The following is a 19,847-nucleotide window of genomic DNA, read 5'->3' as shown; positions in this document are numbered from 1 at the left end:
TGAGACCCATTTGTAATTTGAATAGTTTTTGGTACTGTGTTTCATATCTTATTGTGATTACACCTACATGTACTAGAAATTGTACTTGTGTGTGGATTTTTAGGGGCTAGCTTGGCTAAAATGAGACAGCCAGTTTCTGTAAAAGTTACAGCTGCAACATGTTTCCCCTGTTTGTCTCATTTTGTAAGAAATCCTTGAGTCACCAGGTGAAAGTCCGAGAGGCCTTGAGCAAAGTTAGCGTGATTTTTCTGTTTGAAAACACTCCTCTCATTGTGCTGTTTGGGGTTAAAGAAAAAAGGGAAGCATCGGTCTACCTGTTTTCTTTTCAAGTGGGAAATGAAAGACTCGGGACCTGTTACTGGACTTCCAGAAGGACTGAATCAGACAGGTGGAAAACCATGAGACACATTTCCAAAAAATGAATCTTTTATGAAAAGAATTTCTGGCTCATGCACATTTAGTAGGTGTAATCTAGGTGGTGGGTGCAGAGCATGTAGGCCTACTTGTAACACACTTTAAGCTAAGTACAGAAAGAGGTGTTGCTGTGAGACACAGCATGTCTGTTCATCTGAACAGTAAAGGTAATCATTTTAAATATATCCTGTTCACTGAACAGAACAAAACAGTGTGCGCCGATAGGATTAAATCCTATTTTGACTGGTGTGTCGGTGTCCTACACAGGCTGTGTTCTTGGGCCCATTTTGTTTCCACTTTATAATAATGATTTTGCTCGAGGATAATACATTACTTCTCAAAACAGGCAAAAAAGAAATGCCCTGCCCACAGCACGTTTGTAATTCTGGCATCTGCGTTTACTCAAGGACAGGACGTGCATTCCAGATCTTATTATTTCACTTTCTAAAAATAATAATAATAATAATAAAATAAAAAAAGGAAAGCTACTTTTGGTTTGCAGATAAATAAATATATATTTAATTTTTTTCTGTAGCTTTTCTAAATCTTATTTTTAACATACTTTTTAAACCTATTAATAATGTATTGAAGGAGGAGCTTAATATATTATTTTTAGCAGTAGTAATAGAAGTACTAGTCTTTTTTTTCTCAAACTTTAATGGAAAGAGTATTGTTTGTTTGTACAAAATCTTACTCAAAAAAGAAGAACAAGATAGAACATATAAGAAATCATTTAACATATTACAAAGCAAAGTTTGTTGGCTTGGAGAAGCATTTACAGATAAATATCAAGAGTTCAGACTAAAATTTTATATTTTTTAATTAAAGTTTGATGTTTTGTCACTTCCTCTATTTTTAAAGTAAACAGTACAGTTGTAAGAAACAGGTTTAAAGTCAACCTTAAAATATGTAAAACTCAGTTTTTTCTTTATCTATTTCATTTTGTCTAAATGGAACTTGCCAATTATTGTAAAGAGCTGAATTAAACGAATCTCATCCATTGTAATTATTTCTCCTGTTTTTCCAGACTGGAAGTCCTGCATATCTTCCCAAACCAGTTTAGACTAGATACAGTTGAGGAACAAGCGAGAGTTTCTTTGCTCAAACCACAAAAATCACAAGCAGTGGTTTTCTCAATGACTTATGTTGGGTTTTCTGTATTTACCAGTTGTGTCGCAGGACTGTTACGTCATTACCCGCTTCCACTTCCTTCGTCTTGCCGAACAGCACCACCTAGCGGCGCTCCCCGTGTGGGCGCCTGCTCCGTGTCCTTCGAGCACTACATTTCCCAGAGCCCCTCTGTTCAGGACGAAGGCAGTCATGCGGATGGAAACAGGAGTTGCCATCCGCCGCGCTGCGCGAGGAAGAAACTTCGGGGGAAGATGCATGAAGAGGAGGATGGCGGTGACTCGAGCTCCAGCTCGGCCCCGCGGCTGCCGACCTTTAGGTCCGTGGACGTGGCCGACACCGACGGCGCGAAGGAGCAGGACCCCAAGCTGTGCGGCTACTTGAACAAGCTGTCCGGCAAGGGGCCTCTCAGGGGGTACAAGCTGCGCTGGTTCGTGTACGACCCGAGGAAATGTTACTTGTATTACTTCAAGACTCCCCAGGACGCCCTGCCCCTCGGACACATCGATATCGGCGACGCCTGCTTCATGTACGACGTGGAGGGGGACGAGGGCCAGTTTGAGGTCCGCGCAGCCGGGAAGGAGTTCCTCTTGAAGGTAGGGAAACTTTTTCAACGTGACGGCACCTAAACGCATCGTGCTGTGTTTTGCTGTCATTTGTCACCACTTCCTTTCTCCCACTGAGAAGGGTAGCAAGGCGCACCCTTTCTAAGAGACTGGTTTATTTCTTTACTGTTTAGGTCAGTCCGCTTCTGTGAGCAAAAATGAGAGGCGGACTCCTTGAAAAGAAGCTGCTGAAGGCTTGATCAGCAATCTGAAGCAGCTGTTTATGAGCTCATCATCTTAGGAGGAGGAGGAGGGGGGGTCTCAGCATCTCATGTGATGGTGTCCTGGTCCTGCCTCTGCTGTCCCATGGCTCTGACTGAAAATGTGTCATTTTCAGCAAATATCCTGCCTGGTTGACATCAAGCAGCTTGTACTGCCAGAGGCTGGATCTGAGACTGAAACCAGCACATGACATGCCTAAATAGTAACCAGCAGCTGCTCGGGTCTTTGCACAGGTTTTGTCGTGATTTCTTTGGGCAGTGCGTGCGTGCTTCTGAAAGAGGAAGTTCCTCTTTATCGATCCAAGTGAATAACCTTGAGTGTGCAATGTGTGTGTGTGATGTTTCCAGGCCCCCAATAGGCAGGTGATGAACTACTGGCTGCAGCAGCTGCAGCAGAAACGCTGGGAGTACAACAGCACGCGAGGCAGTGGCCAGAGAGACAGCTGGAGCTCCCCGACGCTGGTTTATCCTCCCACCGGCCTCGTAGGCAAGGATAACGGTAAGTAGGTACACACACACACACTTTCATCCCTCGGTCTCATCGTCCACAAAGCTGTGGTCAGAGGATCCAGTCGCTACAAACGTTATCTGTGTGGGAGCATGAGGCTCTGAAGAAACAAGAATCAACACGAGCAGAAAGAGCTCAGATCAGCTTTTTCAAACAGGAAAAGTCTCACTTTACTGTTAATAAGCTCATAAACTCCCTCTCAACATAGCAAGACCATGATTTAGACTCTAAATGTTGCAGTTTCATGGAAGTTTTTATCCCGATAAACACGTTTCTTCTGAATGAAAATCACGTCATTTTAGTTTGCGTCTTTGTGCTTCACAATTTCAGCAGCTACTCTGAACTCCTAAAGTTTTAATTCTTGTTTAAATGTTTGCAAATATTTCAGTAAATCCTAGTTTGGGTCGCTGAATTTCTGCAGCGTAACAAGAAGGTTATGACTCTCGCCCTCCAGCAGACAGATGGGATGTGTCTATGTGTGTGTGTTGTGTTAGCAAAATATCTCATGAATCAGAGGACAGAGTTTAAAGAAACTCCCGCTAATGAGATGTTGAGATTCAGATACGTTGGTGTTCGTTTTTTTCTTCAAACCTGCTCGCGGTTTAGGGACTTTTTCGGCTTGGTTTTGTGTTTTTCAGCTGAGGGAACTGAACTGTGAATCCTGCTTCTTTTTCTGTTTTCTGACACACACACACATTTATTTTTATCCTTATTAGGACAGTGCATTGATTTCCATTCATTTCTGTAGCCTAACCCTAAACCTAACCCCTAACTCCAAAACGGCATTTGAACATACGAGCACCGGGCTTTGGTCCCCAAAAAGCAGCAGTGGGTCCTCAGAAGTTGGTGTGTACAGTATAGGAGAGATGGTCCTACAAAGGGAACACACACAGATATCTGACATGTTTTTTTTCCCATTCCAAACAGTTTTCGGTGCACGTCCGTCTTCAGAAGGAAAAAAATACCTGAGTTATCGTCCTGTTATCTGCCCCAGTATGGGGGCTGTTTAGTCTAACGTTTAGCTCAGAAAGTCTCACGTGGCGCAAACCTTCCTTGTTCAAGCCTTTTGCTGGTGTTCGGTTCTGAATCAAATGTTGTTGTCAGAATACAGTATGAAGTGTTTAAATTAATTTATATATTAAAGACCTAGCACTCCTTGCAGGGACCGCATACCTCCTGTCGCTTCTCATACCAGAGCCTTAAAGTCAGATCGTCTGATATTAAAAAAATGCTGCTGTAGCCAGTTTGGACAAGTTTAAAAATCATTAGCGCTCAGTCTCCATCACAACACCTCTCACAATCTGTTTAGCACTAGAATATGTCTCAGCTGCCACCACATCGGATCTTAGCTCAATCTTTGTAAAACCGACTGAGTTGTGTCATTAGTTGGTGTTGGCCGAGGTCGATTTTAGTGTATTTATGTGGCGCTGGGGTGTTTCTTGCACGCACGCTGAGCGCTCCTGTGACTTTTCACACATTTCTGCTTACAGATGCTGATGATGTGGTTAATGAGAAATAAGAAGCGCCTTGTCGTCGTCTTTTTGTGCAGTTAGAAAATCATTTCTGTTTGGAGGGAAATGAGAGCTTTTTTTGTGTCGGCTAAGGTCAGTAAGGGGTGGAGCTGCAGATGGTTACTTTCTGAGAGGTTTTAACTAAAATCCATCCAGTGGTTCAGGAGATTTTATTTTTGCTTGCAGACAAACGTTGATGCCTGCGGTTATTACTGATGTTTTCAGTAAATATAACCCACAATTTGTAGTTCTCAAAGTATATGTTGGGGATGAGCCTCAGCTACTACCACACCAAATTTTAGCTTAATGTCTGTAAATATGGCTGAGTCATAACCATTCTTGTATCAGGTTAGTTACGGGTGGCAGCCATCTTAAATGGTATTGACTCCAAAGGTTAATTCGTTGAAGATGTTCCTCCAATCGTTACCTCTTTGAGAGTTTTCTTCAAATCCGTCCACTGGTTCATGAGATATTTTGCTAACGGTACAGACAAAATGAACACAGCGTCCTCCATCTTTATCTTCGGCGACAGAAATCAAGATGCTCACTGATTTTTATCCCGCCCTGTTTTTTTTTTTTTTTTTTTTTTTTTGGTTTCATCTGAATGTCCACAGCTCCTAAGAGAAAGTGGATGTAATGAAAATGTTAGGCAACTTTCTGCTGAGCTGATTTCACACTTTGTGTCTTCTGACACTTTTCCTGAGCCGCCGAGCTCTGCTCTTTGAGTTTTCTTTGTAATCTTGTAACATTCTGATCCGCAGCAGTCACTCCTTGAATATCTTATCAGTTATATTTTCACCGTTTTTAGTTTATGTCAGAGACAAGCTTTTTTTTTTTAACCTTAAGTTGTTATTAGAAGTGCGTTTAGCTCATTTCCCAACATCCGAACTCTGCTCAGTTTTAATAAAACGTCACCGCATGCAAGTTTCTTTTCTTGTTTTCAACCTTGGCCACCAAGGTTGTGGAGCATCTGTTATTAGACGCTGAAGGCGTAAAAAGAAACAAATCTATTCCATGGTTCACGGTGTTTAAGACTGAAGGATGTTCAATCATCTCATGTATTGAAGGTTTTATCAGAGAGGCAGACTCGGATCATGAATGTTCCTGTCAGACAGCTGGGTTGATGGTTAGCGGTTTCATCTTCCTGGTGAAGCAGCACAGGATTAGATCCTTGGCGACATGTTTCACTTTCCAAGCTAATTTCACTCTGAAATAAAAATATCTGGTCTCAGTTGTGCAGCAAGGTGGTTGAAAGCTGGTCATGAGTTTGAAACATCTGTTAAAGCTTTACTTGGTAAGTTTGTTCAGGCGCCTGATCGTCTTCTTAAGACTAGCTGCTGCTGTTAGGTGTGATCTGTCATTACTTGATGTCTTTCAGATGCCATCTTCATTGAGAACCAAAGTGAAAACCTGGAGAAGGTCCGGAGTGACTTCGCCATGGAAACTGAGCTCGACCCTGGCGGGATGGTGGGGATCCAGTCCGCCAGAGGGGCAAACGCAAACCCCATCAACTTCTCCCTGAGAAACTTCGGCACAGAGCTCAGGTAAAAGTCGTTCAGGGCACGCGTTTCGCACCCGCAGCCCGGTCGTTGGCTTCCTGCCAAAAAGGGACGCGCTCGTATCTTTGCTCCCCCCTTCCTCTAACTGAACTGGTTCCTGGTTCTTCCTGAGGCGGAGGAAGTGGTTAAATCCAGAGCTCACTTGTTGCTTTACCACCCAGCTGCGAAGAGTTCCTCTTTTAGAAACGTAAACCAGATGTGACTCGAAGGACGTGACGCGCCTGAAAATGTGACGTTCCTGCCGTAAAAAGCGCTCAGGAATGTTGGCGCTCCGGTGTTTACTCTGGGTCAGTTCTGCGCTGGTATGAACTCATCATTCCTGTGAGTAAATTCACCCGTAAAACAGCTATTTTCAGTTACTTATTACCTGCCGCCATGAAAGGCAGGTGATCATGTGTTGTTTTTTATGCTTGTTAGTAAAACACCTCATGAGCCACTGGATGGATTTGAGTAATCACTGGATGCTATGACTGAATCGAGCTTAAGGAACACAAAAAACTGCTCGAACTCAGTTAGTCGTATAGATTTTGAGCTCAAATTTGGTGTGGTATTAGCTGAGAGTCATCTCTAACTAGGGTTGGGCGTTGTTTGAATTTAAACAATTCTGATTCTTTTAAAAGGGCAACAAACAGTTCGCTGTAACCTTCCTGTGGCTTTATTTTGTTCCGCCGACATCTTTCCCTTGGACGCTGTGGTGAACGGAGCAGCACATCGTGGAGTCTGGGGGACCGCCTGGCTAACGTTAGCTGGGTGTTAGCATTTGAGCCGAGCCACCGTTTTACGTCGAGTAGAACTTGTCAGCTGCCTCGGTGTTGGTGTGAGACGTATTTTATTGTTTTATTTACCTGATTCTGACTGCAGCGAGGTGCTCGGCTGAGGGTCGGAGCCCGAGGAAGGCCGGCGCAGAGCGTCACAGACGGGAGGACTCTGTTCCTTTTACACCGTGAACCCGGAGGCGTTTCAGCATGTCGGTCGAGCACCATCCTTCGCATGATATAATCTTATTGCGAGTATTGCATTGAGCCGTCTGGTCATTTCTTTTATTGAAGTTGAGCCACACTTTGGATCACCGCCACACACTGTCCGTGGTTGGGCGCACACTTTCTGCGGATTCTTCTTCTTTGGTGTTCGGCAGCTTCTTTTTCCAGTCAGCGGAATGAGTATCGAAACTAGGAATTCGAAACTTAAAAATTTGAACGATTCCAGGAGAATCAGAACGTTAGTCTTGATAGGGATTCCTTCAAGGTTTGCTCAGCCTTTAAATGTATTTTGGTTGAAGTCATTTTAGAAATATTTACATATATATTTATATTGCTGTATTAAAATGGACTCTGTCTGGCTTTTCTCTCAAATATGAACTGATTCATTCATCTGTTATTCATTTCTTTCTTCTTAGAAACACCATGTCTCATCTGCGGCCCGGCAGAGCAGGCGAGAACAGGCGCAGCGTGTTTTACACCAGCAACAGCAGTTCAGAGGATTGGGAGATGATCGATCCTCCAGCCAAGGACTTCCCTGAGCAGAAGCCTCATCTGGACTCACACAGACGTAAGCTCTCGCCGCCTCGGCGCTGTCGCTCCACCAAACCTTCCTCCCGATGCTCACGCCTCCCTCCCCTCCTCCCAGATTCCTTCGGCTCGGCGTTCACGTTTGATTTCGGGCGCAGCGCCGCGCGGCCCAAGAGGTCCTCCCTCCGAGACGTGAGGGGAACGGGGAGGTTCGGGCGCGGCTCGGAGAACCCGCCGGCGGAGTGCAACGGCGGCAAAGCTTCAGACGCACAGCTTCGGCTGCAGAACCAGCAAGACGAACTGAGCCAGCTGCAGCAGGAACAAGTCAAACTGCGAGAGGAGCTGTCCAGCCAGACGGTAGCTTACCTCTCTTTAATAGTTTGAGCGCTGAGTGAGCACAAGCATCATTGTTCACCATTTAAAGTTTCTTCTGTGTGTGTTTTGCAGCTGCTGCATATTTTGTGCTGTTTTAACCATTCCTTTATCACACCGTTCAGCTCGATCGGGAATGAGGTTCTATGAGTTTTAGTATTTGTACCTTTTATGCTTATATTTACTTACAACATTATCCCCATAGACATCTATTGTCTTTGATTCCTACTGTATACAAATATTATTCTCTTAATCTACTTCAGCATACTTGCTCTATTTTTTTGTCTTTTTATGCTCCTTTTAGCTTTTAACATCGTCATGCTAAATGTAGCTTTTTGCTTCTATGAGTGTGCTAATGTTAGCTTTTACCTATTGTTACGCTGATTTTAGCTTTTGTTCTGCTTGTTTTAACCTAAACAATTCAGTGAATTCATTTTTTTAAAGTAATTTCAGCACTCAGCATTTAATTCTCTATTTTTAGTCCGACGGAAACTGTTTAAAGCCCCCTTATAAAGAAACTAAACGAGGAGAAGTTGTGCTCCTCGCTGTTTCAGTGAATTCGGTGTCAGCCCGAGGTTGTGGTGTCAGGCTGAGTGCCTGGGTTTAATTTCTAAGGTTCCCACAGACACAGGAAGACTGTATGTGATTAGTCACGCTTCAAGTCGAAATGAGGAAGTGTAATTCTGTAGGAACAATCTGCGCTCTGGCACCTCTTCCCATTTCTCTCTGTTCTCTTTTATTTTTCTGACGAGCTGATTGGTCGCACTGGTTAGGAGAGGTGTTACTAGAAAGAGGCAGTTTTGCAGTCATTTGGTTTAACCCACCCCCTCCTCCCGTGCAACATTTAGTGTAACTGTTGCATCCTAATATTCGAGACAAATTACTTGAATTGATTGAAAAACACTCGTGTACTGATGTTTATTTAAGTTTAACGTAAAGCGGAGCAGTGGTCTGAACAGAACCTCATCAAGATATGAGCTAGTTTTAGTGAAAGGCAGATATTTTTTCTTATCTTAATCTAAAACTGTCATTAAAGGCAGCGGCTGATATGTGTTCCTTCAAGGAATGCTAGGCTTTTACTTTATATTAGCTTTTCAAAGTCAGTGTTTATTTTTATATAGATTTGCCTGTTAGAATCTTGTATCGTTGATATGAGACTCAGAGCAGTTTGTGAAGTTTTATCCAGTATGTTTGGATCATTTTATTTTTGTTTTTTCTTGGCACATTGTGGATGGTAGAGGAGTTTCCCTGTTTATCTCTCCTAATAATTGTTTTTGTTGGAACAAACCCGGCTACTCAGAGTTAATATCAAGTAGAAATTCACTTATCTGAAATCTGGTATATACAGTAAATGATAAAATAAACAAGATGGCTTAATGACAAAACTATCTTGTCAGTGATTGTCCGTTAATCGATGTGTTCTTGTTTCGTTGTGTAGGAGCTGGTGAGGCTTCTGCAGCAGACTCTCAGAACCTCCCAGTGTGACCGGCCCGCTGTGCACCGACCAGCTCCAGGTTCCCCCACCCCCCCAGACCAGAACGAGACTTCGGCTGTGGCCGAGGAGGACGTGGCTCAGCTGGAGGCACTGCTTCAGGAAAGGGACGGACAGATCCCGTCGCTGTGTGGCCACATGGAGCGGCTGACCCTGGAGAAGGAGAGCCTGCAGAAGGAGCTGAAGGGCCTGAAAATCAAGGTGGGGGAAATGAACGACCAGCTGGGAATGCTGATGGAGACCATCCAGGCGAAGGACGACGTCATCATGAAGCTGTCGCAGCAGAGCCACGAGCAGAGCGCGAATCCAAACGAGGGAGGCTCCCCAGCGCTGCACAAGGAGCAGCAGGAGCTGGACGTCCTCAAGGTGCAGGAACAAACACCGAAACCTGGAAGAACTGGGGAAATGGCGTTTTCTGTGAAAGGCAGTGCGCATACTGAGTGCTAAAGGACTCTGCTGAAACTGGCTGATGATGCTGAAACTTAGTTGTTAAAGCTAAGTGGAGCAAAACATTAGCTAAAAGTAGCAAAAAAAGCTAGCTTAAAATATCAAATTGCTAGCTAAAAGTAAGAAATGGCTGGCTAAAAGTAGCAAACAGGTAGGTAAAAGTACAAAAAAGGCTAGCTAGCTAAAACTAAAAGTTGCAAAAAGATAACTAAAAGTACCACAAATGCACGTTAAAAGTATCAAAAGGCTGGCTTAAAGCTAAAAGTAGCAAATGGCTAGCTATAAGCTACATAGCACAACGGAAGCTGCAAGTAGTGAACGTTAGCTAAAGGCTAAAAACGGCAGAAAGCAGGTAAAAACTAAAAGTATAACCTGAACAATGAGTCTGAATGTATTTGTGTGGATAAATTATTTGTAAATCACATTTCACACTTTGAAAAGTATGAAAATCACAAAAACCAAAAGTCACAGCAGCCATGTCTTCAGTGCACTGGACGTTTTCATACACGAATGGCTAAAGTAGCACATATATTTTACAAATATTGATGATTTGTTGTATGCGTGTTGTCTTTTTAACAGGACAGTCTTCAAGGCTACAAATCCCAGAACAAGTTCCTGAACAAAGAGATCCTGGAGCTGACGGTGCTGCGAAGAAACGCAGAGACTAGAGAAAAGGCTTTAGAGGCAAAGGTACTGTCTCGTGTTTAGTGGTAAAACAAAATGCAGCAAGTCTGAGCAGGTTTATTTAAATTACTGTAACGACTCAAACCGTAGAAGTTTGAAATAAGGAGCTAAATCTTTGTTTCTCGCCCTCTCCTCGTGTCGTCGCTGCAGTGCACCGCTCTGGAGGCCAAGCTGTGTCAGGTGGAGAGTAAATATTTGGTGCTGCTTCAGGAGGTCCGGACTCCCGTGTGCTCGTCGTCGGAGCAGAGCCCGACTCGGGAGGTCATTTCCAGGTTGCTGGAGGACGCGCTGCAGGCGGAGAGCTCGGACCAGCAGGAGCACGCCATCTTCAAACCGCACACGGTCAGGTACGGGCAAATCCTCGCGCTTTACCTTCTTCCCGTACGGCTGCTGTTGACATCTGGGTCACGTTGAGCGGGTCGGTTGATTCTTCTCTCCGCCAGTGAGTACGACGCGTACGGCTTCAAGACGGTCCCCGAGGAGGAGGAAGAGGAGGAGAGGCTGGACGCCAGGCTCAGGGCCTTGGAGCTGAAGTCCCTGTCCATGACGGACCAGGAGGTGTCGGTCGGGGTGAAGTGGGAGAACTTTCTGGCCAGCACCATGAACAGAGACCTGGTGCGCTCCCCCGAGCTCAAGGCGCTGATTCGCTGCGGCGTGCCCCACAAGCACCGCTCCCTCGTGTGGCGCTGGTGCGTCTCCATGCACGTCAAGAAATTCCAGGACCACTTGGCGCCGGACTATTACGAGACCTTGCTGGCTGTGGCCCGGGAGAGGCCCAACCCGGCTTCGAAGCAGATCGAGCTGGACTTGCTGCGCACGTTGCCCAACAACAAGCACTACGCCTCGCCGAGCGCAGGCGGCATCCACAAACTCAGGAACGTCCTGCTGGCCTTTTCCTGGAGGAATCCCGACATCGGCTACTGTCAGGGACTGAACAGGTACTGCATGGAGTCGAGTTCATCTCAGTCTCTTTTTATTGTGTACCTCGTAACCAATATTATTTTACTGCGTGTCATTCCTTTAGGCTAGCAGCTATTGCCTTGCTGTACTTAGACCAAGAAGATGCCTTTTGGACCCTTGTAGCCATTGTGGAGGTTTTCATGCCTAGAGACTATTACACAAAGACTCTGCTTGGCTCTCAGGTGAATGTAATTATAGATCAACATGAGAAAACACCACCATAGCAAAATAAAACAAAATGAAAGTAAATGGGTTCCTGCAGGTCGACCAGCGTGTGTTTAAAGACCTGATGAGCGAGAAGCTGCCGCGCCTTCATGCCCACTTCGAGCAGCACAAAGTGGACTTCTCCCTCATCACCTTCAACTGGTTCCTGGTGGTGTTTGTGGACAGCGTGGTGAGCGACATCCTCTTTAAGATCTGGGACGCCTTTCTGTTCGAAGGGCCGAAGGTAAGAGGCAGGGGGCGTTCAGGGTCGGATCCACTGGTTTGATGTTTCTGTCTGAACAGGTTCGACGAGCTGTGAGACGACTAAGAAATGACTTTAACGTGTTACAATTAGGGCCAAAAAAGGGTGGAGCAAAAAATATAAACAACGTTTTTAATAGATGTTTATTTTTTGTGCTTTTTCTGTTGTAGATGGAATTCTTTTTTTAATCCTCTTGCTGTATCTCCCCCCAAACCCACATTTATATTGCAAAAATGAAGAATTTCCACTAACCATCAAAGGCTAAATGTAATTTGTTTGCAGACAAAACGACAACAGTGATGCTGTTTTAACCTTAAATATGCAGTTGTGGATTTTGAGTCACTTCTATTAAAGGCAAACAGACATAAACTTTCCAGATGTTTACCTGTTTATTAATAGTTTGATAAAAAAAGAACTCAGATTATCAAATGGATACCAAAAAGATGGTTGATGATTCCGTCTTGGTTCATTGGCTTTTTAAATACTTGACTCAAAGACAAATGGCGAGCATTGATGTTTTTCACCTGTCTGTTAGCTGAACATCTCCTGAACCATCAGTAATCTCTGGAAAAACATCTACAACTGATTTAAGTTTTGGATTCAACCCAAGTCAAGATGGCTGCCACAGCTAATCGACCTTACCCAAAACAAAAACGAGTTAATTTACAGATGTTGTCGTAGAATTTGAGCGTGAAGTTTGTGCATAACCTTCTTTTCAGGCTTTGAGTAAACAGGCTGTGCTTTTATTTCTCAGCATGAGATGATTTGAGTCTGAAAGGCAGCAGATTCCAGGAATGTTTGGATTTAATTCAGTTTAAGTGAAGCCATTAAGCAGTTTAAGATTCGTGCTGGTTTGGGTTGTGTGTTCAGAGGAAACGGTTCCGTTCCTCCGCTCTAAACTGTGTTTAAAAATGTCGGCGCTCTACGTCTCTTACATCTTTTGTTCGCTCCTTTCCACAGATCATATTTCGATTCGCTCTCGCTCTGTTCAAGTTCAAAGAGGAAGACTTTTTGAAGCTGCAGGACTCCACGGCCATCTTCAAATGCCTCCGCTGCTTCACGCGCAAAATCCTGGACTCAAGGTCAAACAGCGTCCTGTTTAAAGCCGTTTCTAATAACCTACGTTTATGAGGATTTTTATTTATTTATTTTTTGATGATAATACAACCGGAACCTGCTGAGTCAGACTGGGTCTCAGCTTCATATTTCTGAACTGAATAAATGAGAAATAAGAGATAAAACAAACGTATTTAACGATCACTAAAGTCAATGTTGGCAAACGGGAAGAAAAGTATTTAGATTTTCACCTGTTTGTAAAAAAAGTCAAATAATTTCCTAATTTATTTTAGTTTTTCCTGAGAGGTTTATGTACTTTTGTACTAGTTTTATTTTCACATTGTTTGAGAAATTTACTTAAATTGTGGGGAAATGGACAAGAAAGATGGATCTAAAAATGTTCTTAGACTGTTGGAAAAAATGGGGAAAGTTCACCTGCAGGTGGCGCTGTAATACAGGCCAGAATGTCTCCTTTTGGGAACATGAATTTTATTTTATTTTAATGGACTCTGCTCATATTCGCTGCTGTAAAACGTTACCAGATGACTCATATTTAAACACTGGCAGTAAAATAAATGAACAAACGAGCCGGAGGAGAATATGTGAGCTGCCTTTCAGTGGATAAATCTGAATTAAACACTGAGTTTTCCCCTTCTGTGTTTGTCAGGAAGCTGATGAACATCGCCTTCGTTGACATGAACCCGTTCCCCATGAGGCAGATCCAGAACCGCCGCTCCTTCCACCTGGAGAAGGTGCGCCTCGAGCTGACGGAGCTGGAGGCCATCAGGCAGACCTTCCTGAAGGAGAGGGAGACGAGCCAGGACAGACGCAGCTTCGTCAGCGACGACGAGGAGGACACCTGAGGGAGATGCCGCCGCCGCTGCTTCCGAGCGAAGACAAGGAGAACCTCTCTGCAGGTCTGGGATGCGGCACGGTCGCCGAGGGGGGGTTTATTTTCCCCCGTTCAGCCGTCGGAGTTGGTCTCTGCATCAGCACTGGAACAATGAGTCAAACGACCAAAACAAACCCATCAGTATTCCTTCCATTATCTTCTAATTGTGTAAAAGTTTTCTCGTTTTTCCTCCGTGCTTTTATGTTTATATCTCGTCTAGCAGTGAGGATCTTCTCAACGCCACACCCACCCGTACTGTCCGAAGCAGTACGGGTTCCTTTTTGAAGGAATCCATGTATTATTTTTTTATTTTCCTTTTCACGTGTTATTTTCCAATCGTCCCTTTCCTTTCCTTTCCTCTTGTGTCTTTGTATGTACTTAAACTTTCGATGCTGGAGTTTCAACTTTGAAATCTTGAATCTTTTAGTTTTTAAAAGTTTCCATTCAGATTTATATGTGGAAGAAAATATCTGGAACAGAGGACGTTTTGTTGCCAGTTACAGGGACTGGTTATGTTTTCGGTCTGTTTAGAAAGATTACCTAAAAACTAACAATGAACAGATTTGGAGGACATTTTCAGAAAATGCTGGGGTTGTCACAGAAGGAATTGATGAAACGATGGTGGTGATCCAGATCAGGATCCGGACCGCTCTGTTTTTATTGACTGTTTGGTCTTGGCGGAGGTTTGCGCTCTCTGGGTGCTTCTGGTTTTATATAAAATTCAAATATTTACAGTATGATCACAGACACAAGCTTAGCCGTCATACAAATCAAGTGTCATCTTATTAGTTTGTGTGTTTTGTTTTTGGTTCATCAAATTCCTTATAAAGACATTGATTAGTTACATTTTCTTTCCAATATCATATCCTAAAGAAAAACATTGTTTTGCACAAATAAATTAAAAACCACAGAACTGCCTCAGGATTTAATCAAGACACACGTAGACATTTTAATACACTTCTAACCAACAAATCAGTGAGCGCAGCTTTTGTTTCTGTCGGTGCGTTTCCGATTCGTTTGACTCGGGTCGTTTTTTTCTGAGCCTGGGACAGAAAACGCAGACGCCCCGGTTGTCCTCACGGTGGCGCCGTAACATTTGTTGAGTGTCTCCCGCACCTTCACACGGTGGCTCGTTTTTTTCCTTTAATTGAGCTATGATTTCTTATCAACGAGTAGTTGTGTAGTCCGATGGGCGTTCAGGTACGTGCAGGTTCTTTCCCGCTGCCTCGTTCTTTTGAGTTGTTTAGTTTTGAGGCTGTTTGTTTGAGCAGTAAACTGTGAACACCTGGATGAACAGGATCTTACATGAGACGACAGAGGAAGTGGTTGATTTGCTTATCTCTCTCTCTCTTTTTCTTCAATTTAACCCTTCTTCCTGTGTGCTGGTGCCAACTTTACTTTTTTTGGTTTTACTCACTTTGAGCTGTTTACTGAGATATCCTTCCTCATTACAAGGTTTGCTCTGCTGCTCCGTCTTAAATTACTTGTGAACACGTGGCTGAATGCTGTTAAATGACGCACACGCAGAGGTAGAAATTTGATTTGACTTTGTTTACGAGAGCAGGCCTCTCATTAGACCAAAAAACGTCCAAATCTTTGAATATTTTGCTTTGTTTACCCGTGATATCAAAGAAGTCGCGCCTTAAGTTTCAGTGTTTACTCGATTCCCAACCTGTCCTCTGGGATCGGAAGCATTTTTTAAATACTTTATTGGACATAAGCTACATCTAAGCGATCATCTTTGCTTTGTTTTTGTTTTCTCCTCTCTTTCGCAGCAGAATATTGCACAAAACGAACTTCATCTTTCAGTGGATCTGTTTTTTCATCTTTACTGTTAATCTGCTCTTATTTTGTTTTAAAAAATGAATTTCATGCCACTTTATGTTTGTATAAGACCATTTTAAAGATCAATCCAATAAACAACTGTTTAATGAATGCGTTGTCTCATATTCTGGTTAAAAAAAGAAGAAGCAGGAAATGAAACATCTTCTGCAGATGTTTGTTTTTCCTGTATTTTTATTTAAAGGTACTCAAGGTAACATCATGAAGACTGGTTAAAAAATCAAAGTAAGAATCAGAATCAAAATCCACACTTTTTTGTCATATCGATGCTCAATGTGTCCTTTAAAATAAAGATTTCTAAGCTAAATGAATTATGGGATGCCAACTATCACATGTTTACCTGTGGAAAACAGCCGAAGTGACTGAAAATGTGTCAAAAAGGCGACATTAGTGGAGGATTCATTTGGGATGGAGAAGTCTGTCAGTTCTGATGTATCTGAACGTTTTTACGCTCAAATTTGTTGAGTAAAACCTGCAGGGAGAAGGGCTTTGTTTACACTGAGTGTGGACCCACATTTCAGAACTGCCTATCAGCAAATCTTAAAAAACTACTCAAACTCTTTCAAACGGCATCATTAGATTTGACTGTTTGCCATTTTTATTTTTCCATGTTTTTATGTTGTTTTCTTTTGCAGTGTAACTACTTAGCCATATGTTGGGCTGTTTTAGCCACTCGATTATCAAAACCTTCAGCTAATTTGGGACACGGATGCTGTGACTTTTACTTTTTTACTTTTATACTTTTTGAAATATTTAACTTTATTTACAAACATTTTACCCAAAAAATACAATGAGATCTCTGTAGATCCTTAAAAAAACATTTTAGTTGGTCTTTTGCTATTTTTAGCTAGTAGTTTTCTACTTTTAGTTAACATTTAGCTACTTTTAGCTTCTAGATAGCCTTTTGCTGCTGATTTGCTTTTAGCTAACCTTTTTCTACTTTTGGCTTTTAGCTAGCCTTTTGCTACTTTTAGCTAATATTTTGCCACTTTTATATTTTAGCTACTGTTTTGCTACTTTAAGCTAACATTTTGATACTTTTTGTTTGTAGCTGGCATTTTCCTACTTTCTGCTATTAGTTGATATTTTGCTAACTTCAGCTTTGAGCCAGCCTTTTGCTATTTTTAACTTCTAGTTCACCTTTTTGATACTTTTAGCTTTAGCTAATATTTTGCTGCTTTTAGCTAATGTTTTGCCATTTTTAGCTTTTGGCTACTGTTTTGCAACTTTTTGCTAATATTTTGCTACTTTTAGCTACTGTTTTGCAACTTTTTGCTAATATCTTGCAACTTTTAGCTACTGTTTTGTCACTTTAGCTAGATTTCTGCTCCTTTTAGCTTTAACAGCTCAGTTTCAGCTTCTTCATTCAGCGCTCAGCTCCACAGAAGATGCAGTTTCTTCAGTTCAGGGTGAACATTTTTATTTTTGATTTTTCAGTTTTCAGTAAGCACCCTTTTTGAAATCAGCTAACTCACCCTCACACACCCTCTCTCTCACACACACACACACACAGACACAGGAACCCTGACCCGGTGTGGGTGAGGGTTATCTTCCGCAGACCTGCCTCCCTGCTGTACTTTCAGAGCAGAGCCATCAGGGGGAGGAGGGACTTCTGCAGCACAAAAGCCTGACGGGTCGACCTGCTCGGTGACAGAACGCAGCAGGGACGCCAGAGGAGCAGATTTCTGTCTCAGACCCCGTCAGCTGGAAGAGACGTGGGGAACGGATGCACGCTGACCCCCTACCCTCCATCTGACAGAAAGGTAAGACACCGCGTCCACAGGTTTAGGTGCGAGCTGTCAGTGAAAAGGGCTCCTGTTTGAAACCAAAAAGAAAAAAAAGGAAGTTTGTGGCATTTCAGTGTCAGATTTGTATTTTCAGGTCAGTCTCGCCCATCCTAGTGCACAGTTCTCAGAGCTGTTGATGAAGTTTCGACCGCTTGAAGTGTTTCACTACAGAGGCCCTGCCCTAATTACACAGAAATCCTCTTTTCATCCGAATTCCTCGTCTAATCACCAAGAGCTAAAAACACAATGCCCAACTTTCCCGGTCAAGTTGAAATGCTCAGGCTTGTTCCGCACTGAGGTGAAAGCATAGGTGCAGTTCAGTCGGACAAGCTGGAACATGTGTTGACAAAAAAAAAAAATTCATGCCTTCAGTCAGAAATCAGAGGGAACTCCTTTTTCTTTATCAACAGGAGGAGAAAGGAAAAGGAAAACGGCTCCTGGGGAGGCAGATCTTCGGCGGCGAGCTCCTACACCCATGAGGACACCAGGCATGGCAGCATTCAAGCACCAGAACGTGGAGGACTTCTATGATGTTGGAGAGGAGCTGGGGAGGTGAGGGCACACTTCCCAGGTGCTTTTCAGGAAGCAGAGGACGATGCTGGGAGTGTGAGCCTGTGTGTGTGTGTGTGGTTCGGCGGGACACCGGGCTCCTCCTGAAGGTATGCGAAGAGACAGAGGCCGGCCTGTTTAAGCTTGAACTGGGGAGTGTCACCGCGCTGAAGGGGGGGAATGCATTTAAGGAAGTTTCGCAGAGAACAATATGGTTTGAGGAAGCTTCGCGTGTACTTTGCACGGGCCAAACAAGGCATGTGCAGCCGCTGATAGAGCGGATGCAAACAGGAGAGCTTCTGACCTCTGACCCCATGTCGCTGTTACTTCAAGTATACAGTGCGTCCACGCGTTGTTGCTCGACCATTTCCCGCTGAACTTCTTTGTCCTTGCTGCTCCCGTTGTGTTTGCAGACAGGAAGAGGAAGAATTTTCAACATTTTTTTTTTTAATATCAAAATGCTAAACACGGCCCGCCTTTACACCCTTAATAAAAAACAAACTTTCTTAGAATAAATATGCAGTTTAACGATAATGAACAACACATTTATTTACAACAGAATTCTGTTTATTTGCACATGCAAGCAGCTAGCTGTAGCACTTCCTGTGCAGCCGCAGGGAGGCTTCCAGTAGGAATATCATCATATTTCTGTTGAAACTGAAAAAGGGGTTTATAAAATGGTGTTTGCATGAACTGGTAGGAAACTTTGGAAACGGTAGTTTTAAAATAACGGCAATCCACTTTTGGTCCTGGCCTCCCTTGGACTAGCCATTAGCTCATCATTCTGGTCAGATTTAAACTCCAAACTGAAGTCATTCAACAACAGGTAAGATACTGTTTGTTCATAACCTTTTCACAGGACCCCACTCATCTCTGAGTAAATCAATAAATAGGCTGTTCTATCAACTGTTTAATAACTACATTATAAATGCATGTTTTTGACAATTTCCCTAGAAATAAGCTAAGCCATGAGGAAGCAAAGTAGCGAATGTTTATGCGAAAGAAAAGTTGCTCTTAAAATTGTTTTCACACGTGGTTTTTCGATCTTGGCCTGCGTCTCTGTGAGCGTGCAGACGTGTCTGTTTGTCTGAACCGTGAGCGAAATGTCCCATCGACCACAGGACGGGTTTTAATGAAACCTTCAAAAAACATCCACAGCTGGCCACTCCAGCTCGAGACGGTCGAGCTGAAAATGACGATGGCTTAGAACCAGATATCGAGCTGGTAGTAGCAGGTAGTCATCCCCAACGTGTGCTCTTAGCTCCATCTTGAAAAGTCCCACAGCACCACATGAGATCAGGCATAACATCCTTTACAGAGTTTGACCAAAACGGCTAAAACTTCGGCTTTTGTCTCAAGATGATTTTTGTTTAAAACTCTTTGTGGCGGGCGACATGCATTCCTCCAAGGAACGCTTGGCTTTTAATTGATGAGAATAAATTACAGACGATCATTGTAATTAATCATGGAAAACCTTTAAAGCTTTCTTAGAAAAACCCTTTTATTAGCAGCTCCTGTCGTGGAAATCAGTTCTCTGAGCGCTGATAAATTCTCTCGTTTTGAAGCTTTGAAACTCTGCTCTCCTTCCGAGATGTTCCGCGTTGTGAAACTGAAACCATCGACCTGTGGTGAAGAGAAAAAAAAAAACCCACACAAGCTCAAAATGTCTCCTCACACAAAACATGCTGCGGTTTCCTCAAATGTTCTGCAGTTTCAGTGCAAGTTCCCTGGTCTCACAGTGATGACTTTCCAGCGAGTCCCACCCCGCCCACAGTTACATGTTCACACCTTTCCACTGCACAGGAACTGTTCCTCACTTGTCCTCTCAGGACTACAATATGGGGGG

At 43.3% G+C, this 19,847-nt stretch overlaps 2 protein-coding genes across 4 annotated transcripts in view; both read left to right on the top strand.

The window, feature by feature from the left end:
* The first annotated feature begins 1,174 nt into the window (after nt 1-1,174).
* On the top strand, nt 1,175-15,758 carry tbc1d2b (TBC1 domain family, member 2B). Of its 2 annotated transcripts, XM_017405530.3 has the most exons (13): nt 1,176-2,138; nt 2,717-2,867; nt 5,766-5,931; nt 7,343-7,494; nt 7,573-7,811; nt 9,265-9,684; nt 10,345-10,455; nt 10,600-10,796; nt 10,893-11,387; nt 11,474-11,591; nt 11,672-11,857; nt 12,836-12,957; nt 13,599-15,758. In XM_017405530.3, exons 1-13 carry the CDS (start codon nt 1,551-1,553, stop codon nt 13,792-13,794), a joined length of 3,141 nt encoding a protein of 1,046 aa, XP_017261019.2. In that variant the 5' UTR covers nt 1,176-1,550; the 3' UTR covers nt 13,795-15,758. The 2 variants fall into 2 exon arrangements, with proteins under 2 accessions (XP_024859450.1, XP_017261019.2); XM_025003682.2 differs by having other exon boundaries at nt 1,175-2,138; nt 7,343-7,811.
* A 1,224-nt stretch (nt 15,759-16,982) lies between these two features.
* dapk2b (death-associated protein kinase 2b) overlaps nt 16,983-19,847 on the top strand; it is a 19,012-nt gene continuing 16,147 nt past the window's right edge. The window contains exons 1-2 of one of the 2 annotated variants that reach the window (XM_017405510.3): nt 16,983-17,428; nt 17,863-18,004. In XM_017405510.3, the coding sequence (XP_017260999.1) occupies nt 17,928-18,004 (77 nt within the window). In that variant the 5' untranslated portion in view covers nt 16,983-17,428; nt 17,863-17,927. The remainder of the gene's footprint in view (nt 17,429-17,862; nt 18,005-19,847) is intronic. The other variant, XM_017405509.3, reaches the window with a different exon arrangement.

Source organism: Kryptolebias marmoratus, linkage group LG11 (genome assembly GCF_001649575.2).
Source record: "Kryptolebias marmoratus isolate JLee-2015 linkage group LG11, ASM164957v2, whole genome shotgun sequence".
Taxonomy (NCBI): domain Eukaryota; kingdom Metazoa; phylum Chordata; class Actinopteri; order Cyprinodontiformes; family Rivulidae; genus Kryptolebias; species Kryptolebias marmoratus.
This window is presented reverse-complemented; position numbering and strand designations above follow the sequence as displayed.

Bases quoted from the DNA above. Each gene is read 5' to 3' on its own strand.
- tbc1d2b (XM_025003682.2), top strand. From the start codon at position 1,551: ATGACTTATGTTGGGTTTTCTGTATTTACCAGTTGTGTCGCAGGACTG. The intron at 9,685-10,344 runs GTGCAGGAACAA...TCTTTTTAACAG, and splicing joins AGGAGCTGGACGTCCTCAAG to GACAGTCTTCAAGGCTACAA. The intron at 12,958-13,598 runs GTCAAACAGCGT...TGTGTTTGTCAG, and splicing joins CGCAAAATCCTGGACTCAAG to GAAGCTGATGAACATCGCCT.